A 21,318-nucleotide genomic window follows, 5' to 3' on the forward strand; every position below is an offset into this window, starting at 1 on the left:
GACTTGAGCACTGATGACTCGGACTCGTGCATTAACTGCATTCGGACTCGTAAATTGGAGACGAGGACTCTGATTTTTTCTTGATTTTTTGTAATATGCCATAATAATTTGGCAGAAGATATTTATACCTACATTAATTTTGTGCAAGAGAATGCACAGTCACCTGTTCATACGTCATGTTCAGGAACAAACTAACGTTAACGGCGCTAAAATACCTGGACAGAAGCTCCTAGGATTGTCCACTTTGCTTATACAGACTTCTCATGCAGTGGGAAAAAATGCACTGCTATGCGTTCCATACGTAGAAGAACTATCGAGGAGACGACGGGGACAACTTCAATCGTCATTTGGCAAGACTCCACTCAGAGAAGGAAGCGACACGCTATGTTCGTTGCTCTGTTGATGGTGGGCGGGGCTTGCTGAGCGATGAACTAGCTTTTTATCTGTAGCCTATTAACAAAAACGGGGCAGTCGAGCAGTAACATTAGTCCAACACAGTAGCAGAGACGCTTTCACATAAAGGCAGCAACAGCCACCGTCAAATGGTGCGGGTGGAGTCTTGTTCTCGGACTCGACTCGGAACAATAGTGGGCTCGACTCGAAATTTTCTTTAAATGACTTGGACTTGAACACTGGGGACTCGAGACTGGACTCAGACTCGAAGTTTAATGACTCGACTACAGCACTGGTCGAGGATAATGATCATATACCAAAACAACACATGGTACTCTGGACATTTCATCTGCCCACTGGATTAGATGATGAATTTATGATTTGTCCACCCCTTAAAGCTGGTTAACCAGATTGTCTTTATAATCCCACAACAATCGTGTAGTAACTTTCAATGCCCTCCCTATGACTATACCCTGCAGCGGGATCTGAAGCTGAAGGAAAATAAAGTAGAATTAGAACCTCAAGGTCCGCTCACTTGTTGTTTTTTTTTTAAATGTGCAATGGAAAACCACCCTAAATGCAGTGAGTCACTGTGTGTACTGGCTATGTAATTATACCAGCCCCCATGCTGCATTTGAATGAGATGTGCTGAAGTCCCGAGACCAGAAATCCTCCCCTCTAAAGCAGCGGGACACTTCCATCCCCACACAAACATGACTATTTACTGCCGAACATTCAGACACTGCACATGTGTACTGGAGTTTATGGATGGAGACGGCTAGAACAGGGGATCGACTGGATCATTACACATGAAATACCGTGGAAGTGCATATGCTCGCTATGCATTAAACATTGCTATTGAAAATCAATCTGCAGAAATGTTATGTCTGGGAGCATTTAAAATAAACATTGTGTTTGACCATTTCGAAAAGATGCCCTGTATGAATTCTGATGTGGTTAATGCTAGAAGATGCTTAAACTCCCATAAAAAAGGCAGTAAAGTTAAATATCAAGCAATATTAAGGAAAAAAAATTATGGCAGTACTAGGGCATGTTTCCTAGAAAAACAACAGCCGTCAGGAGATGATGTATCCCTCCGGACCCCCACATGAAACCCCACTCCAAATTTTTCGTAAGTTGAATTGGTTGCCATGGAAATACGGAAAAATTAAGAAGATCAACTGTAAAGGCCAATTTATGCTGACAACCCAGTCCTTGCAGATAGCGTCGCAGACAGTGTCTGCGTAGCCCCCCCACCTTCGCAGACGCTCTGCGCGCACCTCCCAAAAATTGTGACCACCGCAGAAGCCTCACAGACAGCGTCGCAGACAAGAGGGCTCTGATTGGTCCACTCTACATCCGCTCTACACGCACTTCCGCTTCCCTACTTTCCCGGTTTGGTTTGTTTTCACGACCGCCATTTTTAAAAACACGAGCGAAGATGGAGCAGCACGAAGAGCGGTTGATCGAGGAAGTACGTACATCTCTACGACTCCAGTTCTAGTCATTATAAGTAACCGGAGGATAAACACTCCACTAACCACACCCACCAACTACTCCTAGCGATTTTGCAACTTCGCGCCCCCTTGCGTTGTGGCAGTGAATAACATCGCGCACGCCCATTACTCCCCGCTCAACGATAAATTACAACTGTCTGCGAAAAGCTATCTGCGAAAGCCTTGTCGCAAGAGCATGCAGAGGCCTTAAGCTAGGGGCGGCACGGTGGTGTAGTGGTTAGCGCTGTCGCCTCACAGCAAGAAGGTCCGGGTTCGAGCCCCGTGGCCGGCGAGGGCCTTTCTGTGTGGAGTTTGCATGTTCTCCCCGTGTCCGCGTGGGTTTCCTCCGGGTGCTCCGGTTTCCCCCACAGTCCAAAGACATGCAGGTTAGGTTAACTGGCGACTCTAAATTGACCGTAGGTGTGAATGTGAGTGTGAATGGTTGTCTGTGTCTATGTGTCAGCCCTGTGATGACCTGGCGACTTGTCCAGGGTGTACCCCGCCTTTCGCCCGTAGTCAGCTGGGATAGGCTCCAGCTTGCCTGCGACCCTGTAGAACAGGATAAAGCGGCTAGAGATAATGAGATGAGAACTGTGAGCTACTGCTCACTTACGTATCCCCCCGCTCTCACTTATATCAGAATGCAAGCAATCGAAGGAATAGGACACTTATTATGAATGTTGACTTCAACAAATAATTAACCCTGAAACAAGCAAGTAAAGAGCAGTGTCTCTTCCCAGGGATTTCAAACAGCATCCTGGTAAACTGTCATTTTGAAATAGCATTTTGCTTCTTGAAATAGCGTCAAAATCCACCCTGTTTTTCACAAATACATTCAGTCGGTAAACAGGAAGTCGATGTGCGACAGACCTGAAAACGGTACACATGGTATAGAACCCCAAGCTGAAGCTTGGTACCAAGTGGCTATGATTTGTGGTTGCTGAGAAAAAAAGGGTGTTTCGGACAGATGGAGATACGGACGGAGGTAAACCAGTATACCCTCCCTCCTTTGGAGCGGGGATATAATTTTAAAAAATAAATAAAAAATTCACAGAAATCCCAAAATGTCAAAAGGCACAGCTCCTCTAGTCACTTAACATAACTGCCAGGTTTCGTTCCTCATAGTTTTTGAGTTATGCTCCGGAAACTAAAATGTTTACAGATGGAGGGACAGAGCGATAGCTGTATCCCCCTGCATTATATGCCGGGGGGATAAAAAGCAGTTATTATACAAGTTGTCTGAACAGAAAGTGTTCAGAGAACTATATAACAAAGACATCCGACACTTTTCTAAGAAGAAAAAAAAAGTGCCTTGGTCTTTCCATGTAATGAGCCAAGTAAGCCTGAAACCTTTTGCTTTTTTTTTTTTAACTTTACCAACAGTCTAACCCTGCGAAGCATTCCCTACAATTTACAGCTTTTAAAGCTGAACCTTTGAGCAACACATCCAATAGTCTCGCAAAGGGAAAAGGGCAAAACAAAGAACATTGCCTCAAAAGACCTTTCAATTCAGACACCCATCTGAAGCCAATTTCCTTGAAAACCAAATGCCTACACTCCACATGAGACATTTCCAACTTTATTTCCCTGACTGCTTCTGAAGTCTGTGAGATTCTGATTGCCCCCCCCCAAAGCAGGTAGAGGCTGAAACTCGTTTTCCCACAATCCCCCACTGCAAAGTTATTTAACACCAGCTGACAGAGCTCAAGTCCACTCCAGGGGGTAGACTGAATGGTTTTCCAAAGACCTGACCCGCATGGCCCCTGCAGGCCACCGTCTTTGGCAGCTCTGTAAGACTACCGCAGAGAAGCTTCTGTCCTGTGAGAGTAACGCTTGGCTTGTCACCAAAGTTTAGACAATGTGCCATTTCTCTCAGCCTGAAAGAATGAAAAGCAAAGTCCTGAAGTCCAGCGCCCTGCGTTGCCATGGTTGCGCCTCGGAATCCAACTGACCCAATTCAGAAGTTTGGAAACAACCAGGGAATGCAAGGCTAGGTGACGGGAACACACGGAAAACAGAGCTCGTCTTATCTTGTTGGCAGAAACGGCATGAAGAGAATCCGTGCTGGGGTTACTCCAACAGTTTGGATAAGGAGGAAAATGATAAGAATGAAGCAAAAACAAAGTGCCGTCTGGCACCGTTGCTGTGAGGCCTTGGCATCTCGCCAACTTGCTAAAGCCACGCTGAAATGAATAACACAGTGGAAGCATGCCTGCAGTCTCGGGGCTGTTTTTTTGGATGAAATGGATCGCAGAGATTCCACTACTGCAAACTTTGTTCCGAATCAAAACAAACAAAGTGTGAATGGACTGGGCTACCGAAGCTAAAGCGAAATATATAGTGAAAGGCTGAAAATTTGTCAGTCAAAACAAACCACCCTCTTCCTAAGAGGCAAATGCACATATTCGAAGGATTTGTAAGAGCTGGGCCATGTTAAGTACTTGACGCGGAAGAAAAACAGCAGCAAGGGTTTAAATCTAAAACGCTCAAAGTTAAAATGAAACATAAGCAATGGCTTTTTTTTTTTTTTTAAATGGATGGAACTCGGATAATACTGGCTGACACTACTCCAGGCATGATAAATGCTAAAGACTGTGATAACTTGGCAGAAGTTCAGGGTGATGACTGAGACGAGGCATTCAGGGAACCCTGTCAGTCAAAATACTTGTCTGCACTCCACTCCAGTCACTCTGTCCTGTTTCTGATTGGAGGAACCTCACAGCAGCTTGAATCAATCCGATGCCTTTTACGAGGTCATAAATCGCAGCTCGACTTTTCAGCAGGCGAGGACGACTGGACTGGACGAGACTGGACTGGATTGGACGTACAGCTCCTCTGAGCGTTACCAGCAGTCGGACTTTAGGTAATGTCGTAAATCATCCGGCGAGCTAGTGCTCATTAATCCTTTTGTCTTTTGCAAGCAGCTGATTGTGTCAGAGTGGCGATGAAGGATTTGGGGAGCCTTCACACAAGTGGAAGTGATCAGATAACGGCTTAAGCTGCAGCATTTCGCAGATAACTGGCAGAGCGACGCAGAGTTTAGATAATCTGCTCTCGGATCTGTCAGGAGTTGAAAGGCTTGCCACAACAAAGTGAAAAAGATACCAGAAGAGCTGCCTATGCAAACCGGAACAGTGGGGAATTTTCATGAAAAAGCTGCGGAGTAGCAACATCTTCAGTGGTTTTGCATGACAAGTACAGCTCCTTCTACACAGCAGGCTCCAGTGTTTAAAAATATATATATATCTCCTTTCTTTCACCAAATGCCTCGAGGCTAGCATGAAGAACCTGAGAGCTTATGTGCTGCCCGTCTTGAAGTTCTAGCTTAAGGCCAACATTTCAGAAAAAAAAGAAAAGAAAAAGCAAAGCACTGGGGGTTGTTTACTGAACTGTGAGAGGAGAAAAGGAGGAGAACCACCATTTCATCATGGGTCAATGCTGTCAATATCGCGGTCGATCCATTTTGCAATAGATGAAAGGCGTGGAGGAAGACAGCATGCCAAGTTGATATTTAACGGCAATGGAAGGCAACTGGTTCCTGTTGTTTCATCTCCTTGATGATTTGGACAAGACTAATCGAGTTCTTCAGCATGTTGACGGTGGAGCTGTTCCATGCACTCTGCACTCAAGACAAAGTACTTTTCTGTGCTTTAACCCCCTCCCCCCCCCCTTTTTTTTTTTTTTGCAGGCCCAGGAAATGTGCACATTCCACCTCGCTGTGAACTAGTACGGTAGAAGAAATTAGACACCAGCAGAAATTGGTCAACTCGTCAATATTTTTAAATGTCGTCTGGACAACGGTTGAGCAAAACTACAAAGGCAGTTCTTTGTTTTGGCTTGAACTGCTACACACATCCATGGCTTTGCTGAGAGAACGCTGGTTTCTGTTCTACCGTTGAATGAATGTCATGGCAAAGATAATAGTAATACTGTGAACAAAAAGTAGTTTAAAAAAAACCAAAACACACGCATTGTGGTTACTTTGAGTTGCACACCCGTCAACCTTGAAAGTGAAATCATTTGTAGTACCTACCTGGGGCGTCTTTTATTGTTTTCCCTTCTCTTTCTGAAGTTTCTAACCATTGTACCTTAATAAATATAATTGATGTTAACTATATAATTATCTGTCAGCCAAGTCAAACATACACTGATGGATTTCAAGTCAACACATGAGCACAGCTCAAAAGATGATCCGTATAAGCTGAGGGGAAAGGGGCGTGGCTTCGAGAGCGCGTCAGTTAATACCAGAGCGCTCAAAATGCCTGCGCAATTGGCAAGCATTTCAGATTCATACATCGTTTGGCTCATCTGCTGCTACTGAGTGTCTATTGGGGGAAAGAGAGACGACGGCTTTTTTGGTATATTTTAGCAATTACTTGTACTCCAATGTTAAAATTAGGAGCTCCTATGTTGGAGTTGCGTGGCGCCAAAGCACCTGCAATGCAAAAATCGTAACTGTCACCTTGTAGCTCCACCAAATGGCAAAACAGAGCTTGGTGGAAATCACTTCGATCCAGATGACAAATAAAAAGCACAATTTTGGCCAAGATTAGTTTGCTAGAATTCAGCCACGGCAAGATCGGATGGGTTTTCACAGACCGCCTCACAAATGTTAGACATTGAGTTGTATATTATGATTATCATAATCACCACAACGATAATTTTCTGCCAAGTAGGGTGGTCAAATTGCTGGGTTTCACGTGACGTCACATCCACCTCTGTGGTTATTCAGAACTTTAGCTGGTGGTCTACCAAAGCTCAGTTGGCAAAGCGTTTGTATGGAGAAGGTGCATTGCTCGCATGAAAAACGGCTTACACTTGTGTTGTTTTAGGTTGTTTGAATCGATCAAACTGTGAAACTGATAAGTTTCTTCAGGGTTCTCCGTGACCTAGTAAAAAAAGGGTGAACGAACACAGGATTTCACAAAAAGACATCGAGAAAGGTGGGTTTTGAACCTCTCACTGAAATCGAAGGGAGCCGAGTCAAAGCGTGCTCGAGTTTGCAGTGATCACTTGGTGAAAGGTTTGCATTTCCCTCTCAGCTATGGCGTTAATGTTTTCCAAGTAATTTTCTTGCTACGTGTCGTTATTTTACGGTACTTTTTTAGTCATGAAGCGCTAAAGTCCCCGGCTGTTTCTTTGTTTACTCCTCACAAAGTCCATACGCATGAAGGTCGCAACAAAACTCTTCCCCAGCCGTACAGTTACAATGCGCCGTGATCACTTCTCCGTCTTGTTTAACTAAGATCCAGGTCTTTAAAGAGGTTTCGGATGATCTTTGTGAATGATTTACCGGAGAGATAAGAGCCAACACAAGTGAGAATCAAGCCAACTGTTTGTTTACACTTCAACTTGCAGCGCTTCGTTGTAAAGACACGAACGAAAAGTGTAAAAAAACAAACAAACAAACAAACAAAAAAAAAAAACATACTTACATGGGCAAAAACAATCCAGGATTCATTGGGCAGCGACTTGATAGCGAGGTCCTTTACCCAGCCACATACAAAAAAGTTGTAAGCCTCTACACTCTTCCGCGCTTTCATCTGTTTTGTGGTGTAGAAGGACGTCTGCAACACCAGATAGTTCGAGATGTCGGGGAACTCGACTGAAGGGTAGTTTTCGAGATCGTATGACAAATCCTTCTTTCCCAGACTGTAGGGCTCGATTCCATTGCACACAGCGATCTTCTGAGTGTATCTAAAGCCAGCAGCGGCTTCTAGATTACAAGCGTACTTGGATAAGTTATTGCTAGTTGTTTGCACGACGGCAGCAGTTTAGACCACCAGCTATTTTACTTCCGGTAAAACCGCTAAGAAAAGTCACGTGACTGAAACCTAGCAATATTCAATCAGAATTGTCCCAGAAGCCTGTTGATGGCTAGCAAAAGCATCTGGTCAGGGTGAAATTTGCCAAGAGACATTTACATTTTTGACCCCGTGTTGATTTCAGAAAACCCAAAATATATGAAAACTTGTGCACTAAATTATTTTTTTTAATTAAACGTGTTGTACATCTTTACAGTGGTGTTTGAAAGTTTGTGAACCCTTTAGAATTTTCTATATTTCGGCATAAATATGACCTAAAACAACATCAGATTTTCACACAAGTCCTAAAAGTAGATAAAGAGAACCCAGTTAAACAAATGAGACAAAAATATTATACTTGGTCATTTACTCATCTCATTATCTCCAGCTGCTTTATCCTTCTACAGGGTCGCAGGCAAGCTGGAGCCTATCCCAGCTGACTACGGGCGAAAGGCGGGGTACACCCTGGACAAGTCGCCAGGTCATCACAGGGCTGACACATAGACACAGGCAACCATTCACACTCACACCTACGGTCAATTTAGAGTCACCAGTTAACCTAACCTGCATGTCTTTGGACTGTGGGGGAAACCGGAGCACCCGGAGGAAACCCACGCGGACACGGGGAGAACATGCAAACTCCGCACAGAAAGGCCCTCGCCGGCCACAGGGCTCGAACCCGGACCTTCTTGCTGTGAGGCGACAGCGCTAACCACTACACCACCGTGCTGCCCTGGTCATTTACTTATTGAGGAAAATGATCCAGTATTACATATCTGTGAGCGGCAAAAGTATGTTAACTTTTGCTTTCAGTATCTGGTGTGACCCCCTTGTGCAGCAATAACTGCAACTAAATGTTTCCGGTAACTGTTGATCAGTCCTGCACACTGGCTTGGAGGAATTTTAGCCCGTTCCTCGGTAACCTTTTCCAGCCTGATGAGCATCAACAACCCTTTTTCTGAGGTCCTCAGAAATCTCCTTTGTTCAGGCCATGATACACTTCCACAAATGTGTTGTGAAGATCAGACTTTGACAGATCCCTGTTCTTTAAATAAAACAGGGTGCCCACTCACACCTGATTGTCATCCCATTGATTGAAAACGCCCGTCTCTAATTTCACCTTCAAATTAACTGCTAATCCTAGAGGTTCACATACTTTTGCCACTCACAGATATGTAATATTGGATCATTTTCCTCAATAAATAAATGACCAAGTATAATATTTTTGTCTCATTTGTTTAACTGGGTTCTCTTTATCTACTTTTAGGACTTGTGTGAAAATCTGATGATATTTTAGGTCATATTTATGCAGAAATATAGAAAATTCTAAAGGGGTCACAAACTTTCAAGCACCACTGTATGTTCTTGCAATGTCTTTTTTCATAAAAATTGTTTTAAAATCATTTATATAAAACAGACATGAGTGTTTTACTGGGAAATATTGCACCTGTATTTTTTTTTTATACAAACTACAACAGTGACATATTTTTCAATATCCTCACTCGTGAGGAAATGGATGGATTGCTTTGATAAATTTGGGTACTTTTAGTTTGTGAATGTGTCGATATAATAAAAAGAAAATCACATGTTGGCTTGAAGATATGAAGTTTATCTTCTCGTGTTGAAAAACTCACATTTTTCATACGAAATCCATCGCAGACCTGAGTGACATCTTTCAATAATATTGGCTGGTGTTGAGTGGTACATCAGATATATTCCATTCAGCTAGCATGATATTGAACAAGTCGAAGACGAGTTCAATATCATGCTGACTGAATGGAATACATCTGATGTACCACGAAAAACAATAATAATTATTATTATTATTACTATTATTATACATACACACACTCTTCATATCAGCATTCTTGAATGCCAACGCTAGCTTACCCATGACTCGGTGCTGTTAATGTGGCAGTCCAGTTAGCTTCCAGCTAGTGTAGCGTTAGCAAAGGTCAATGCTAGCACAGTCAAGCCGAATATTATTATTATTTTCCCTGTGTAATTTACTTAGTTACTTTTAAAAATCAACATCGTCAGCTACACACAATGGAGCTATCTGGCAGCCAAAATTCTCTCAAAATCTTCTGCTTTTAATGAAGCAAACCTCGTGGCCATGTTTGTATACAAACTGTCACAGTTGCTCACTAGCGCAGAACTTTTACATCTCCGACGTGTCTCTTTTCCAGTTTTTCAATGTCCGTTGGTATGTTTTTCTCTTGTAAACATCCACGAAGAAAATATAATGAAGTTTTGGTAGCCTTTCGGGTGTTCAACGCATCTTCAGTTTCAGTTTATTTATTTCGTGTTTAATCCTAGCAGTACCACTGGATTAGCATTGTCTTCTGTCTTTCCCAGCAGACAAAGAAAAGAAATGATTGTGAGCATGCACACCAGAAAAGTTTTGTCATTGGATCTTCGCATGAGCTCCGACGTGTGACGTCGTGTTGTCTTGATAGTGTGCGATATTGTAACAATATTGCACGCGCATTCTCCATTGGGGAAAGTGGTGTAATACATGGAGGATAAGTGATATGATAATATTGCATGCCATCAATGAACCCACTAGAAGGGAATAGAATACATTTTTATTCAATGGAAAAAGTGGCCCGTATGTATAGTAATAATAATTATTATTATTATTTTTATTATATATACACACACGTTCCTTTCAGGTGTTCAACGTGTCTTTTTCTTTCAAAATTCTCTCAAATTCTTCTGTATTTAACAAAGCAGACCTGGCGGCCATGTTTGTTTACAAATTGTCACAGTCGCTCGCTAGGGCAGAAGTTTTACATCGCCGACGTGTGATGTCATGTTGTCTTGACAACCATGCAGTATCGTAAACCATATTCAATGCTCATTCTCCATTGGGTAGAGTGACGTAATACAAGTAGGATAAGCGATATGCTAACAATATTGCACGCTATCGAACCAAATGAATGAAACCTGCTAGAAGGGAATAGAATACGTGTTTTTATTCCATCGAAAAAGTGTCCTGCATGTATAATAATGTCCGATAGTTCACTCCGATGACATCATTCTCAGTGTTTTCCCGCTGACTGGACGTGCGTTGTCAAAATGATGAACGGGTTCAACATTAAAACTCTTCTGATTAAGTTGCGGGTTTTTTGTGAATGTGTCCATATAATATAAAGAACGTTACACGGTGGCACAAAGATATGAAGATCATCTTCTTGTGTTGAAACTATTTTCCCTCGTGAATATATTCACCACCCGAAGATAAACTTCATATCTTTGCGCAACTAAAATATTTGATACTAGTAACATATAGAAGATTTTACTATATAAAATATAAGCAGCACCATCCAACAGTACTTTGAGCACCACGACTGATTTTTACTCACTTATTATTAATCGGCCGTAAAGGCTTTTTGTCTCCAGAAAATTTGTGCCAGACAAAAAGGAAAAAGGGGAAGAAATCCACTGGGTCCTCAGATTTTATCAGCTCTGCATCTGGGCACCAGGCCTGTAACATCAGGGCCATTTTTCTCTGCTGGAGCCTTTACACACAAGACTACAACTTTGCCTGAATACTTGCCAGCAGAGCTCATAGCTCATTACTCAATTATGTGCTCACTGGCTCAGAGTTTAAACATGCAAGTCACTGTACTCAAAGGAGGTTTTTTTTTTTTTTTGGGGGGGGGGTTTACATTATTATTTGTACTGAAAAGAATACTCTAGTTCTGAATAACACACGAGAACTTCAACATCCCTCATCAATAATGAGCTGCGGGATTCTTGAGGCCAGCATCGGGACACAAAGCCATGACATCGAACATGATTTCCAATCGTCATTAAAACCCTCATTCAACACATTGTTGAGGTCACGTTCGCATTCCAGAACAGTCGAAAACCGCAAATTTGCCTGTGTGCAGAAGGAAAACAATTCGGATTTCAACATTTTATCCTGCTTCCAGCTTGTAGCCTTAACAGACGACCAAATGGTGCCTGGACTATTTTCAGAGCTCGAGTATTCATTTATACAGTTATACATGTTTTACACCCCCCCCATAGCATATGGGGCGATAATTGCCTTCCAGACTGACCTACACAAATTAGCTTCGGGCCACTTGACATTATTTGTTCCCTAATTACAAACCCACTCCCTCTTCCACCACAACATCAATTTGAGTTACCCAAACTTCCCCTACAGCCACATCAAAGGAAGCTAAGTGAACTTACTTAACCCGCTGGATCCAAACGCAGTAGTCTGTGATGTAGAGGTCATTGAGGATGTAGGCCGGCTCATTGTATCTGAAGATCTTATGGATGGCTAGCAGGCATTTCAAGACAAAGGCCTTACCTGGAAAGAGGAACCATTCAGCAGATTAGCCAAGCGCCAGACAATAAAGAAAAGCCTGTTTACTTGAATCAATGGGAAACCTGAAGGGAAGAACTAAACGCTGCAATTCTGGGGGGGAAAAAAAAAAAAAAACCAAACAAACTTATTACCGGCCACTAATTTGCCAAGAGTTTTCACTGTTTGTAAATAGAAGGATTTCAACAGGGAGGAAAAGGCAACTAAGGACAGCAAGCCTGTGTCTTGAGAAAATGGTTCGCTAACATAAAAAAAAAAAAAAATTATAGCCGACATAACACCATTCTTCTGAAGAAGGTGTAAAAATATCTTCCCTTAACACAAGATAATAGGAAAATTGAAGAGGCACGGAAAGAACAGCGCGAGAGGATACTCTGGGCCTCTCGCAGAATAGCCTGGCAGCCAATGGAGAAATTCCAGCCTCTTGCAAAAACAAACAGTGCTCTTGCGCTGAGGAAAGCCTTGCAGTAACATTTGGTTCCCGTTTAAGCAGGGGCTCTTGCCCTGGCAGGAAAGACAAAGACTGACTGCTGTAGCTCCCAGCAGAAAAAAACTCCAGGGATCTGAACCTCTCTTTACTTCTCGCTCAACAACTCCATGACCTCATCCATCCATGTGGAGCCTTTTGCTCGTTTCCTCTCTGCTTTTATTTATTTATTTTTAAAGCTATTGTTTCATTAGCAGAGCTGAAGTCACTGAGTGGGTGGCTTTCTCCAGAACTTTAGATTTGCTCGACTTTGAAGGCAAGCTGAAAGTATGGAGTAATGTGAACCAGAGAGATGGGGATGAGAAAATCGAGAAAGGCACATGAAGAAGGTGGCAGGGTTTCATTCAGAACCTCATCATGCAGTGCTATAATGCAGAACTGGATTAGCATATCAATCAGGCTATTCAGTAGGTCCAAGATAGGATTCACAATAGTTGCTGCCAAAGTCTTCATGAAGCTTGTGATTATGTTCTAAAGGGTCTATGTTGGTTCGGCATTAAGATGATATATGGTGATGTGGAAAAATATCCATCCATCCATTATCCGTTTATCCTGTACAGGGTTTCGGGCAAGCTAGAGCCTATCCCAGCTGAGATGCGGGGTACACCCTGGACAAGTCGCCAGATCATCGCAGGGCTGATACATAGAGACAAACAACCATTCATACTCACATTCACACCTACGGTCAATTTAAAGCCACCAATTAGCCTAACCTGCATGTCTTTGGACTGTGGGGGGAACCGGAGCACCCGGAGGAAACCCATACGGACAGACACGGGGAGAACATGCAAACTCCACACAGAAAGGCCCTCGTCGGCCACTGGGCTCAAACCCAGAACCTTCTTGCTGTGAAGCGACAGTGCTAACCACTACACCACCGTGCCGCCCTGGAAAAATATCGCTTTGGCTATTTTTATTTATTTATTTATTTTTTTGCAAACAATATACTTTGAAATCTCTACTTTATGAAAACAAATGTATTTCCCAAAAACAATGTTTTTTTATGGTTTTGGGACACTTTTGAACCTTGCTTTAGCTATCTGGCTGCCAAGTCATGCTGTGTAACAAGCCAGTTTAACAAACACAGCTGCAAATACAGTCAGTCCATATAAAGCTTTTCTAAAACCTTGCTAGCCAAGCGTGCTATTTTCACACAGACCATGCCATGCTTTGATAAAGTTGGTGGATAGCTAGGTGACATAGCTACATGGTCATACGCTTAGTCAATTCAGGTTGACATCAGATGCCGGTTGTCAAAATGGCTGTGATGCTCCTGCACTGTTACTTCATCGGAGTGTTTACACACTTGGTACAAATAACAGAAAGTAGTTCATCATATAAATGGCCTCATTAAAAAAAAACAACAACAAGAAATTCAGGCAAAAACAAAGACATGTTGGTACATTTTTTCACCACTGATGTTAGTGTGAAGAGACGATGGGGGGCTCATGCCAAAATGCGGAGTGAATTAACCTCAGACGATGAGAAAGAGACTGATGCGCAGTCCCTTCTGAAAATATTATAACCAATTTCTTTGGTTTTTGCGACACACTGAAGATCAAAACATGCATGAGAATTTAATTCTAGATGTGGTAAACAACTTAGACCAAGGCACCCTTTGTTTCCAGTGATAAAACTTATTGGAACACGTGACTGGCGGGTGTTTCTTGTTACCCATGTGTGCGCTGTTGGATTGATTGATGATTTAAACGTTTAATAGCTCTGAATATCTACTCTTGACCTGAGCCCTGGGTTTCACCCGTGAAAACCGCATTTGCTCTTAAAAAGGATAAACCAACATAAAGACCAGAGAGCTGCCTGGGGGGGGAGCCATTTTGAAGCTCAGAAACAAAGAGAAATCAGTCAGAGCCATAGCTAATACAACAATTTGGAATGTCCTGAAAAAGAAAGCACTAGTATACTAATAACCAGACACTGAACAGGTCAACCAAGGACAACATGATCAGTTAATGACAAACACTGTGAAAGCTGTGAAGAAAAACCCAAAAATAACAATCATTGTGATCCCCAACAACTTCCACAGGGCAGTCGTGAAGGTATCACAATCCACTGTTTAAAGATTTCAAGTGCAGAAATATTGATACCATACCACAAGATGCAAACCACTCATCAGCAGTAAGAATGGGATGCCAGATTAGAATTTGCAAAGAAATACGGAGATGAGCCACCAAAGTCCAGGAACCAAGATTAACCTCTACCAAAGTGATGGAAAAAGAAAGGATCGGCTCAAGGTCTGAAACATAGAAACTCACTGGCCAAGCACAGTAGAGGTAGTGTCATGGCTAAGGCTTGCATGGCTGCTTCTGGAATGGGTTCACTAATCTTTACTGATGATGTAACTCATGATGGTAGCAGCAGAATGACTTCAAAAGTCGACAGAAACATTCTATCGACCAATTTACAGAGAAACGCATCCGATCCGATTGGGAGAAAGATCATGATGCAGCAAAACAACGACTCAGGTTAGCATGGTCACCTCACATATACCCCTTTTCCTCCAAATCAGTTCCAGGGCTGATTCGGGGCCAGTGCTGGTTCACAACTCGTTCAACTTGCGAGCCAGTTGAGAACCAGTTTGCTTTTCCATCGCTCGCGGTGCTAACGGAAGACACGTCATTACGTCGTTGTATACATCAGTTACGTCACTGTATACATCAGTTACGTCGCTACGTTTGCATAAACCTTGGCATGTATGTCGAAGCAAAAACAACACGGAAGCAGCAGAAACAACAATAATAATAATGGATGACTTCGCATTTGTACAGCTGCTGCTTCTTGCCGCTTAAAAATGGCGATCTTTCGCGGTCTTGTTATTGTTGTTGGTCTTAACAACTCCGCCCCCCCGCTGACATAAGCGGTTCTTTCCTCTGGCCCAGCAGAGAGTTGGTGCTAGCCTGGAACCGTTTTTTCTGGCCCAGAGCCAGTTCTTTGTCAGTGGAAACAGAAAACCCGGTTCCAAACTAAGCGCTGGCCCCGAACCAACCCTGGAACTGCTTTGGTGGAAAAGGGGCAAATGAGAAGGTTCCGGGTTCAAATGTAATGGCCGATGGGGGTCTTTCTGCATCTTCTCCCTGTGTCTGCGTGGGTTTCCTCTGGGTGCTCCAGTTTCCCCCACCATCCAAAGACATGCAGTTAGGTTAACTGGCTAGTCTAAATTGCCCATAGGTGTGAATGGTTGGGTGGGAACTGCTCTACGTCCTCGATGTCTACCCTGGCTAGCTCTTCTGAGCTAGCTGACAAATCTGCAGTAAACAGTCAACTCCGGCTGACATACCAGAAGGTGAAGACAACGACCCAAAACACACTGCCAACACAATAAAGGGCCTTATCAGGGGGGAAAAAGTGGAAGGTTTTAGACTGGCAAAATCAATTACTGGAGCTTAACCCAATTGAGCAGCATTTCACCTCCTGAAGAGCAGTGTTACATTATGGCTATCTGTCGATATTCGATGATGATGAGGTCCTCCACAAGGTGTGGGGGGACATAACAACAAATCCTTTGTGTAGGCTAACGGTGGTGATGAGGGTGCGCAGTCCTCGTCCGCACCGCTTCGCTCCCTCCCAAGGATCCAGGTGTCAAGCAAGAGTGCAGGACGGCCAGGGTTGGCAGGGGGTTGCACCTTTGATGATGGTTCCCAGGAGGGCGGGGATATATGTGTCTGCGTTGGCCACAGGAATCGCCAGAGCGTTTGGACAGCCCGGCTTTCAGCCTGTATTCTCCCTTCTGAATTCAGAGTCCTGTGACCTCAACGCCCGCAAGGGGGTGAGTCCTGGAATCCTGAAGAGGAGACTGAAGGGAGAAAACCCCCAAAACACAGAACAACTGAAAGAAGCTGCAGTACAAGTGTGCAAAAGCATCACAAAGAAGCATGCAACAGTTTGGTGATGTCGACGGGTCACCGGCTTCATGCAGTCATCAAGTGTTATTTACTTTAAGACTGTCTGTTCCTATACTTTTGCCCACCTAAAAACTGGGTGGTCTGCCACTAAAGGTGCCATGTCCCAAGTTGTTCAAAACGTCTCGATATAAATATCAGGAAATGAAAGTTGAAACTCTGATCTTTTGTCTCATTCATGTATTGATCTCAAACCCAAATGTCTTCAGCGTAGAGCGAAAACATTCAGACATTAAGTGATCGCTCATTCCTCACTGTAAACTTATAATTCATTCAAATTCTGGAGCAATTTTTCCATAAGCAGATTTGGTTATAAATGTAGAACGAAACCCCCCCCACACACAAGTTCAAAACTATAATAAATAAAATAGAAAATGTGAAGTGTTACCCCAGGCTGCCGCAAATATCCTGTGAACACAATTTGTATGCATTTAAACCGTAGTAAGAGTGTGTACTTTATACTGTATGCTGCCGCATTATGTCATCTGTTGATTTTCTTCTTACACGCTAGTCCAGTCGTGCTTGCCTGGAGAGTGTTCGTCTTCCGCGTGGTTCTGCGTTGCTGACTTCTTCCATGAAAATATTTAGCAAATACCAGCATCAAATCCAGGACTCTCTAGAAGCTAAATGCTCTGCAGAATACCAAACATGCTGCTTGAGGGCTGTGTAAATATTTATCCCACGACGACAGCTTTAATGCATTTGTTCCGCTGATATCTGCGACTGCTTGCTTTCCAGCCATTTCGCTGAAGTGCGTCAGATCAGATCAGCACACTGTACAAGTGCGCGTGTCTAATCGGCTTTCCCCGGGAATGTCATTAGCAGGGTGTTGCGGTGTAATGAAGCGGCTCGTGTTCTAACGTCAAGCAGCGATGGAGGTCACTGGTGTGGCTGGGGTGGTTTGTTAATGTTGATGCTGCTGTCATGATGGTGGATATTATAAGCTCATCCGAATGAACGGAATTATTATTATTCGTCTCCAATAAGGTTCACGGCTCGGAGGGATAGCCGGAAATGCTGCTCGGGCTTTCAGCTCATTTGAACTCGTGTGCTTGCTCATCACTGGGAGCATTAAAAAGACACTCTCTAACCCAGGTTTCAAATGTCAGACATTTTCATGCAGATTTCTAATACGTCAACCTAGAATCATGTCCCGTGAGTGATATACAACAAGTACGATGATGAACAGGAGGCAATGAGACAGTGTTGTAGTCGAGTCACTGAGGCCCTGTCCACACGGCAACGGATTCAGGTGAATCTGATAAAATTGTTTATCGTTTCGGCCTGGCGTCCACATGGCACCGGCGTTTTGGGTGCCCCACAACGATATTTTTTGAGAACGGGTTCCAGAGTGGAAAAATCTGGCAACGGCGCCGTTGCGAAGTCGTCTGGATGAGTAGAACGGATTTGTTTACAATGACGTCTCAACCACATGACTAGAACAAGCAGCACTCTCGCTGTTTTGTATGAACCACTGCATTGCATTCACTTGCTTTTCTTTTAAATAAACAAGTAACTGAACCATTTCTTGAATTTCTTTTTTTTATTGGATAAGACTGCTTTTCAAAATGTTCACACACAATATAAAAAGTGATATAAATTATATAAAAATGCTTTTCAAAATGTTCACACACAATAAGAAAATTAAGTTATATAAAACTATGCACACTAATAAAGCTAATTTGTACACACAGAAGGCACGATTTCCTTGCGTAGTCGCAGCCATCTTCTTCTTGTTGTGTGTTTGTTCCTGTGAGTGCTTCACACCGGGTAGAAGAAGGGGTTTATGCGCATGCGTCTACTTCTTCTATTGTTCTGGTGTCTCAGATGGGACCGTCTTACAGCGCCCCTAGAGGTGTGGCATGTGTATTGCATCGTTTTCAGCAAGCGTTGCGTTGCCATACAGTATGTACCTGATATTTTACTGATCCGTTGCCCATGTGGACGCGATATTTTTTTAAATAAAATCTCGTTGCCGTTGTCGTGTGGATGTAGCCTTAACCTTGAGTCCGAGTCCAGTCTCGAGTCCCCAGTGTTCAAGTCCGAGTCATTAAAGGAAATTTTGAGTCGAGTCTGCTGTTGATCACCATTTGACGGTGGCTGTTTTAACCCCATTAACATTAGTTTGTTCCTGAACATGACGTATGAACAGGTGAATGTGCTTCTCTTTGTCAGGGAGTGTGAAATATTCTGTCAGAAATGGTTGGGAGACGGATGTAAGTGCAGAAGGTGTGTTTATTAATACAAGTGAAGACGGTACACAATCCAGAACGGCAGGCAAAGTCGTAAAACGGTGAAACAGGTTGAGCGAGGCACAAACAGGCTATCGTAGACTCGGCAGAATCAAAGACGAGAAACAGGAAATCAGGGATCAGGAAACCAAACAAGGAAATAAAGCTCGGTAATGTGTCAGCAATGCAACTCAATACTTCGCAAAGTAAGTGCGTTTTCACAATTTTTACACAGACACGTTGTTTGCACCTTAATCCTGTGCAGGTGCGAGTCGTTTACGGTGCGCCCGAGAGTCTGTCTGACCCATTTGCACGAAAGTAGTACAAAAATTAATGTAGATATAAATATCTTCTGCCAAATTATTACGGCATGTTACAAAAAATAAAGAAAAAATCCGAGTCCTCGTCTCCAATTTACGAGTTCGAATGCATTTAATGGATGAGTCCGAGTCATCAGCGCTCAACTGCAAGTCGAGTCACGAGTCCTTAAAACTAGGGCACGATTCGGACTCGAGTACTACAAGCTTGCGTGATACGAGTCCGCTATATAAGGTGCAATAATCCTCACTATACATTCGGACAGCACTACAAAATGGCGAACTCACTATATAGTGAACAGGGAGTGATTTCGGACACAGGGTTAGACTCAAGAACCAGTTCCTATTAAAGTGGCCGGTGAGAGTTCCTATTAAAGAGTCCGCTTGGCGCGTGCGCTGTCCGGAGCGCATCCGAGAGTCTATCTGACGCGTGTGCCAAGGCGCACAGGTGTGACCCTCTTGCATGAAATTAGTACAAAAATTAATGTAGATATAAATATGCCAACACTGCAAAAAATGGCCTTTCAAAAATAAGAAATAAAAGATTAAAACAAAGCATATTTGCTTGAATCAGGTGAAAAAAATCTGCCAGTGGAACTAGTCAAATTTGACTTGGTAAGATTTCTTAAAGTAAGATGAAAACTCTAACCTGTTTTTAGATGAAATAATTCCAAAATAAGATTGGGGAACTTATCATGCGAGATCTGATTAACTCAAAATAATCAAAATAGTTCTTATAACAAGATCGTACTTCTTACATTTAGCCATTCAAGTCATTTTTATTTATTTCATTTTAAGGGTATTTCACTTAAATTCATGACAAAAGTCTTAGCAGTAAAAACTGAATTTAAGATAAATATACTAATATTAGGATTGTTAAATTCTACAACTAAGCATTGCTAGCTTAAAAGATTCTCCTTTTGTGGCCTGTAATTAGTAAAATACTCTAGATACGAGACCAGAGACTATCTTGAATCACGTGTAGCATTGCAACAAGTTTATTTTTTTTCCCATTTCAACATTCAAACATCTCTTAAGATTCCACTTCCCCAGGACCTCAGGCACCAAAAAAAATAAAAATAAAAATATTTTTAAAAAAAAGTCTACGCATTTTGACTTATAGTGCTTACACAATGCCAAAGCAACAGTGCATTTTGGGGGCACTGACTATTCATGTGTACGAGGGGTTTACAAGATCAGGCACAAAAAAAACCCAACCAAACAAAAAAACAAAAAAAACAAAAAAAAAACACTGAACTTAACTCACAACATTCCAAAAAGGCCTCACTAAGGTGGGGTTTACATTAGACCGTATCAGTGGATCATCAGATTAACGTTTTTAAAACGATTAGCGTGCACACAGCAACGCCAATACACGGATATGCTCGGCTCCGCAGGCATCCTGCGCTCCAAATCACTCTGCCCTGAACAGCGAGTGCCCTCTGGAGGGTGCGCACTCCGGCCCTGCGCAGCTCACACAGCGCGCGAGTGAAGCGCACGAGCAGTGATTCGGGACTGAGCCGCTGTGTGTGTGATCCCAGCGCATATCACTTACCACTTGCAAGTGGAAGGATGGCAAGCCTAAAGACAATCATAACTACACAATGGGCAGTATTTGCATCAGTATTTGCAGTATTTTCATACTTTTATACTCTTTAATGAAAGGTGATACAAGGCGGAAGTCCGCGCCGTTTTTCAGCAGTCGCGTCACATGACCAACGCCAGCGAATCAGGAAGGTGGATGTCACAGTGACGTTGTCCAATGACGACGCCAGCTAGAGCTCAGCACAGCGTATCCGCGTATTCTCAATGTTTACACAGCACCGGACCAGATACGATCTGGATTGAATACGTGGACCCTGGCGGATTCCCATTTCCCGGCGTTTCCAGGCGGTTTAATGTAAACGGACAGTGCATCCGCGAAGAAAACGAGACAGATACGGTCTAATGTAAACTTGGCCTAAAACGCCCTCCACTCACTCATAGCCTTTCTGAAGGCACTTGTCTGGTCTAGAGTCTGTACAGCATCTAGAAGGAGCTCACTCTGACTGACTGAGAAAACAGTCGCAGTAAACGTAGGATCTGTAAGGTGGAGTTGAATTGTAATGAAAGATTCAAAGATTTCAGTAAAGTTCATTTATTCCCAAAACAAGCATACTTTGTTTTTTTTTCTTGAAACAAGATGAACTGCATTTGACAAATGTCCAAAATGTACTTACTTGTTTAAAAAAAAAAAAAACACTTGTTTTATTTTCAAAGGTGCTCCAAATAAGACTTTCAAGACATTTTGTCTATACAAGATTTTCAAGACGGACTGTCTAAAAACTAGCC

At 42.9% G+C, this 21,318-nt stretch overlaps 1 protein-coding gene across 2 annotated transcripts in view; it reads right to left on the reverse strand.

Moving 5' to 3' along the window:
* The window catches only part of shq1 (SHQ1, H/ACA ribonucleoprotein assembly factor), a 184,408-nt gene that overhangs the window by 17,520 nt on the left and 145,570 nt on the right, over window positions 1-21,318 (reverse strand). For both annotated transcript variants that reach the window (XM_060919254.1, XM_060919253.1), the window contains one exon: window positions 11,900-12,020. In XM_060919254.1, coding sequence (XP_060775237.1) covers window positions 11,900-12,020 — 121 coding nt within the window. The remainder of the gene's footprint in view (window positions 1-11,899; window positions 12,021-21,318) is intronic.

This window comes from Neoarius graeffei, chromosome 4 (genome assembly GCF_027579695.1).
Source record: "Neoarius graeffei isolate fNeoGra1 chromosome 4, fNeoGra1.pri, whole genome shotgun sequence".
Taxonomy (NCBI): Eukaryota; Metazoa; Chordata; class Actinopteri; order Siluriformes; family Ariidae; genus Neoarius; species Neoarius graeffei.